This window comes from Amblyomma americanum, chromosome 10, assembly GCF_052857255.1.
Source record: "Amblyomma americanum isolate KBUSLIRL-KWMA chromosome 10, ASM5285725v1, whole genome shotgun sequence".
NCBI classification, from domain to species: Eukaryota; Metazoa; Arthropoda; class Arachnida; order Ixodida; family Ixodidae; genus Amblyomma; species Amblyomma americanum.
In genome coordinates, this window is record NC_135506.1 from 53,398,553 (window position 1) to 53,405,226 (window position 6,674).

The 6,674-nt window shown below is 48.7% G+C and overlaps 1 protein-coding gene across 1 annotated transcript; it reads left to right on the plus strand.

Annotated features, from left to right (window-relative positions):
- Positions 1–787: 787 nt before the first annotated feature.
- On the plus strand, positions 788–6,428 carry LOC144108026 (uncharacterized). The gene is made up of 2 exons (XM_077641295.1): positions 788–1,329; positions 3,675–6,428. Exons 1-2 carry the CDS (start codon positions 818–820, stop codon positions 5,074–5,076), a joined length of 1,914 nt encoding a protein of 637 aa, XP_077497421.1. The 5' UTR covers positions 788–817; the 3' UTR covers positions 5,077–6,428.
- The last annotated feature ends 246 nt before the right edge of the window (positions 6,429–6,674 follow it).

A 6,674-nucleotide genomic window follows, 5' to 3' on the forward strand; every position in this document is an offset into this window, starting at 1 on the left:
CCAAAGCTTAAAAAAAAAGGGGGGGGGGTCACCAAAAGGCACGCGTGATTGTTCGAATTATCTGATCTAGTATTTCAGCAATGAGAGAGAAAAGAAATATTTCTATGACTGCGCGAAGGCAACAGATGTCACAGCTCAGCTCAGTTTCCTTTATACAACGACGCTGGGTTGATCCTAAAACCACAGAACTGAAGTAGTAAGGCCGACAGATAATAATCAGCAAGCAGTGTGAAAACGCAAAGGTTATTGGTTATGAACTACTTACGTGGTTGCCCGTTATGCTAAAGTCTTGCATTTACTGCAGTGCCTGATGAGTGTCGTTACGGCTGGAAACAGTAGAGAAGTGGTCTTAGTCGCATTCGCCGTACGCGCAAACGCAATCACCAAGTTCCATTGGCGTCGCGAGCTTCGCTGTTTTCTTTTTCCAAGTCTACATAGAGGCAGGCTGATTCCCGGTTTAACCTTATCATTCCATAGTGTTTGCAATATTCCAGCAAGAAGTGGCCCTTTTACAGAAGGAGCCGATGTCCATTTTGAACCCTTATTAGAAGTGTACGTTCAAGTCTCAGCACTCTTGACGACCATCCTGTCTACTATTAATGTAAACAGCTCTTAAGTTGACGTCAGCACATTCTTATCACACTGGCGTCGTGTAGCTATGATGCAATTTTTTTTATATCCCAAACGTGCTGATTATGTAAAAGCTCTCTTCTGGACCTAATGCATCGGCCTTATTTTTCTCATCTGGCCTACTTTTGGCTGTGTTCTTGTTTCTATGCGCAGCTACTCCAAAGGAAGGCTGTACAATATAAAGCAGATGATGGCAAAGCTTCCGTTGATGGCGTGTCTCCTTGCGGCTTGGGCAGCAGTATCTCTTGGGCAGCAGTATTTCGTGGATTATTTTTTCGACGATGCCTGCGAATTGCCGTGGACAGTGCCCAGAGATGCTTACCAGGACCTTCCGGACAATATCTTCGAGACCCTAATGGACTGCCCCAAACACTACCATGGTTGCTCGGACAACCTGGTCAGCTGTGACGAGCCGGATGCCTTTGTGGTCACGTGCTCGTGCGCGCCAAACTGCAGAGCCTACGAAGACTGCTGCTGGAACGTTGAGCTCCCTGAACGTGCGGAAGAAGCCGACACGTCTCGGAGTTCATGCGTGGAAGTGAAACGTCGCTCAGAGCCTCCTGTTCCACTTAAAATGGTCGTCGGATGTCCGCAGGCGTGGCCTGACAACGAAATCAGAAAAGGCTGTGAAGAATCGGAGTCCTTTGATGAAATTTTCTACCGCATTCCAGTAACAGGCACCAACCACGTTACATACAGGTAAGGAACGCTGAAAATAACCTCGAGAAACTTTCAGTCTCTTTTTCCTCGCCCCGTGGTCAATTAAGTTGTTAGCCGTTGTTTGTGCTCTGCTATGCTGCATCCTGATACTGTATTTTCCGTCACTATACAAACAATTCCTATATAACACTGCTTCTCTTTCATGGGACACGCAGCAGTGTGGTTATAAAAAAAATCCCACAATTCCCTCTCAACTACTCGACGAAAAAGGAAGGGCGCCACAGTGCTTCAGCCCTTGTGCGCTGGTTATTAACACAAACGTTAGCACTGTCGCTATTGTACTTTACTGTGGGAAAGGAAAGCCTCGAGGTCAGTGCACCACCAGCTACACTATCATCGTGGTGTTTCAAGGTGCTTTCAATTTAAGCTCGGAGGAGTGGCATCGAAGTGGAGTGTTTTAATTCAGTCATAACAGTTTAAAAAAAAAAGGCTCGTAGAGAGAGGTATTAACATGAAAAATTTCGCCTACAAAAGCAAACATTAAAAGCGATTCACATAGCTTTTTATCCAACGGGCACCAAAGAGTAACCAGTGCAGCGTGAAGCAGTCGAAACTTTCCGCTATTTGTTAGTTTTGCTTAGGACAGGTATCGCCTCTAGCTAAAGTTTCGAACAGAAGTGCGCAAATGCTTTCAAGTTAGTTGTCAGTAGTAGCGAAACGACGTCGCCTTTTTTCGTTTAAATAAACAAACAACAGATGAAAGGTTGTCTCTGAGCTGGCGTTTTCTAGAACCTCATTCTCGCGCACTTGAAAAAGCTCGCAAATTACCAATTTCGAACGCCCGCAGCTGCGGATTTGTAGCTGTTACTTTTTATCGTGAGCGCGATATCGAGGGAGGAATCGAAAAAGTGGCCGCAGAAGACACATTTAAATTGGTGTAAAAACTAGAGCACTTTCAGAGCTTTGCTACGTTAGGTGGCTTGCAGCTGCCAAGGGGGAAGTGCGCGACGTGCCTGATCGAATTTCTAGTGTTTCCACCATTCAAGTTATTTTGTCAAACAGGGTGTTTGAATAGGCATGTCAGAACATAATGTGTGTTTGTAGGGGATATGATGATCGCTGAGGACATCACCGGCAGCCTGGAAGTTGAGCGTCCGCCTCGCGTGCGGGAGGTGCGGGGTTCGATCCCCAGTGCCGCCGGGTGCCCACAGGTGTCACAATGGGTACAAGCCTCCTACTGGCCTAGTGCTCGGCTTATTGAGGGTGGAATGCTCGGGAAATGGGTCTTTAACCCCAACTTGAGCAAACTAAAATTACATTGTGCCATGTCGCTCTTTCTCCGTAGATGCCCTTGTGCCATAAAAAATTACTACATATTACCAGCATCAGCATGATTGCAGAGTCGCAAGTGCATCTCACAATGCATTTTTGCACACGGGGTTGGAGAAAGACGCATGCAATCTTGTAAACTCCAAATTACGATGGTAGACGGAAGAGAGGCGTATGTAGCCATAGTAAAGAAACAAAATATGTTTACTTGGTGTGTCGCGAATGTCGCCAATACCGTCATCCAGTGGAGCGCGCCGCAAAATGCCTCGAAACGCCTCTCAAGATAACATCCCGAAATGATAGCACGTTGCAGCAAGCGGCACGCCAGCGTAGAAGCAGCCGCGGCAGTTACGGCAGAGTCGCCAGAGTCGACGCGGCAGATAACTGAGCGTAGCTGACGCGGAGCCTCGTTCACTCAATGCTGCGTTTGTACGCGCAAGGCAATGGCCATAATAATGTATTGGGTCGAACATAGGACGAACGCTCTCAGATGCTTACCTAAAACGGGCATCAGGACAAGATGCTCAAGTCAGTGACAGCACATTTCTTGCACTCATAAACCACTAGTGGATAACCCGCAAAACGAAACCACAGTTCCGTGAACGCAGCATTGAAAGCAAATGCAATATTTGGAAAAGCATGACAGGTGTTACGTTAAGAGACCGGAAGCGGGCAGAGTGGGTGAGGGAACAAACGCGGTTTAGTGATATTCTAGTCGATATCAAGAGGAAGAAATGGTCTTGAGCTGGGCATGTAATGCGAAGGCAAGACAGCCGCTGGTCCTTAAGGGTAACGGAGTGGATTCCAAGAGAAAGTAAGCGTAGCAGGGGACGGCAGAAGGTGAGGTGGCCGGATGAGATTAAGAAGTTTTCGGGGATACGATGGCCACAGCTGGCAAAGGACAGGGTTAATTGGAGAGACATTGTACAGACCTTTGCCCTGCAGTGGGCGTAGTCAGGCTGATGATGATGATGATGAACATGGACCAACTAGCTGCCCTAGCTCTCATCATCAGGATTGTCGTGAGTGCAATTGATTTCATATTTCTTTTTCAGGAATGGTTTTTGTGCACTCTGTAACAGCTACATGGCCAGCGGCATCTTCTGGAATACTACAATCTACAAGGAAGGACAAGATGCAATGGTCAGCATTCCAGACGAGATATTCACTCATCCCGCGCTCCACTTGAGGTCATGCGCTTCGGATTATTTAAATGACACATGCCCACAGCACGTGCCCGAAGATGTGGCTCGTAAATGCCGGATGTACTATGCTCCCGTAGAAGACAGCCGTGGGGTAGCATTCAAGAACATCTACTGCGCCATTTGCAACGGGGCTAGGGACTCCACATTATCTTGCCGCCAGAAACGCTACGAGGTGAACCGGGGTTCTCATGGGACACGTAACCCGCCTAATTTGGCAGCTATTTTCAAAACTGTGAAAAGGACACCAACATGTCTTGCCGAATACAATGGCCGCTGCTACATCAACTTGGACACAGACGGGAAAAGACTGTACAAGGACAGAAATTTTGACTTCTTTAAGAATCTCGGCGATGAAGATGAAATTTCCAGACATTACGACGTGGAGCACTACCTCACCGTGATCTGTATCTCCCTGTCCATAGGCTGCCTTCTGCTAAAAATTATTGTGTTCTGCGCCTACAAGAAATCGCGAAGTTTCTCATCCAAGTGCACTCTCTGTCTCGCCTTTACCCTCGTGTTCACCCACTTGGTTTTTCTAATTACAAACTGCATCAGTCTTACTGCCTCAGGATGTGTGGTGGGTGGCGTACTCGTTCACTACGGGTTCCTGTCCACATTTTTCTGGACGAGTGCGCTGTCCTACGACATCTACAAGAGTCTGACCGCCGTAAAGCTGTCTTCGACTCGGGACAGCAAGCTGGCCGTCTACGGACTATATTCGTGGGGCTTGCCTCTGGTCATCACCGCTGCAGCTTTCACCGTGGACCGGACGCTGCCTGGAACTGTCCTGTCGCCCAGCTACGGCAGTCCTATCTGCTGGATAGGGACGTTCTGGAGTCTAGTCCTCTACTTTCTCGCACCTGTGGCCGTGCTTCTCCTATTCTGCCTGCTCTTCTACTTCAAATCAGTGGCATATATTCGTCAGACATCCTCTGCCACTGGATCTGCGCCAAGAGAACAGGAGCACAGTGGAGGGGCAGAAAAAAGAAGCACGAAGCAACGAAATTACGCAGCCCTCTTTGTGAGGCTTGCTATGATCATGTGTTCTCCTTGGGCTGTCGCTTTCGTGGGAACATTCGTAGATTCCAAGGCAGTCGACTGCATTGTGAACTCTCTTGTGGGCTTACAAGGGGCATACTTGTTCTTCGCGTTCAGAGATTACCGCTATTTTTTGTCATGTATGCAGAAGCCGAGCATTTCCGCATTCCTTATGAATCGATCTGGATCATCTCAAGAACGACTTGCCCCGTGAGAAACGGTGGGTTAAAACTTCCACTCCACTGGATGAAAACTGTAATTACCCGTGTCGAGAATGTAATTACCCACTAATTAATTAAGGTCAGTTTTTTATTTCTTTCCATGCTTTGGCATTACACAAGAACGACTAGAACAAAATTGCAGGACAGAATGAACACATGCTATTGATACAGTCAGCCTGCCAAGGGCTGGCTTCGTCGCATTAAAATTCTTTTAGGGCCATCAAAGGCTCCACCCTTGACAACCACTCAGGTGTAATAAGGCTGATGATGATGACGATCACCTTAGCGGCGTTAGCCCAACGTATTGTCAACCATAGTGGCCTTAGCCCAACGTATTGGCAACCCGGAATCGAGCTTGGGGTCAAGTCGACGTGCCGCTGGCCCGGCCTTGGGCCGAGTCTTACCTCCATAGTCGATCCTATATCTGCCCGAAAGTTCAAAACATACCTCGGTCCTGTAGGGCTCTAAGGCCCCTTATTTAGCCATTTGAAATGCGCGCGCTCTCTTCCAGTCATCTAGATGTGCGCGCAGGCAGCGCAACTACGCAAGACCGTACATTTGCTCGGCACAGGTGGCGATCGCTGTGCGCTGAATCCTTAATGAGGCCAGCGAAGCGGAGCGCGGGGGGATTCCTGCGGGAGCGTTGCTTGAGCGTGGTCGCGGATTCGGCGGCCAGCCTGTGCCAGCAGGATGTGCACGGACGGCTGGGCGGCACCGTACCAGGATGAAGAGCGCAGATGGAAGTGGCATCTGCAAGGATGGAACAGCCCTTTGGCGTGAGCGGCTGCTACGCAAGCAGCCAGGTTTCATGCAGCGTTTCAAGCCCTCATCGCTGCCGCTTCGTCTTATGCGCGTCTTGCTGTATTTTGTGTGTAGTTATTTTTACCTGTTCTTTCGAGTATGTTTATTTGTTTTCCCGTGCTCAGGTATGGGGAACCTGCGTTGCCAATGTGCACTGCAATTGTTCCATTCGGTGACTCAAAACTGCTTTTGTCAGCCGCTTCGGTCGCTGCAAACGAGAGCACACATTCTGCGCGATTAGATGCCCGCGTTTGGCTGACAGCATTCATTGCCTAGCTTCTCTCGGCGTAGCCCAGATAGCTGACTCACGGCACGTGCGCCTTCGACAGAGCGCGGAGGCTCACGCCAATAAGCGCCTGAAGGTGGTGCGGAAAAGGACTAAGAGTACTACCCAAAACTGCTTGCTCTTCTCGCTAGGTAGTGTGTTATGGCTCTGCAATCGGCACCGCAAACTTCAGCGCAAGTTCCCCGAAGCCTGTTTTCTTGTTTTCTTTCTTTTAAAGCGTTGTTTTGGTCCGGAATAAACCGATCTTTTGGCACTGACTGTGGGCGTGTCACACGTCGGGCGAGACCACGGCTCGCGGATGCCGTTCCTTGAAAGACGAGGCCTGCAGTTCAAATGCGTCATGCTTAATAACTTATCGGATGTTTTCGTGCCTGGTATGCGCTGTACGGACGGTAAATGCATATACTTTTGGGTACAGATTTACTTGCATCACACACAGGATCATTAAGTGCATTATATAGGACCACCTGAAATGGTTGATTGTGCCTGTAAAAATGAAGTCTC

What these genes read in the sequence shown, in the direction of transcription:
- LOC144108026 (XM_077641295.1), top strand. Translation starts at nt 818, where the DNA reads ATGATGGCAAAGCTTCCGTTGATGGCGTGTCTCCTTGCGGCTTGGGCA. An exon ending in ACCAACCACGTTACATACAG is followed by an intron (nt 1,330 to 3,674) that starts GTAAGGAACGCT and finishes TTTCTTTTTCAG; the next exon opens with GAATGGTTTTTGTGCACTCT.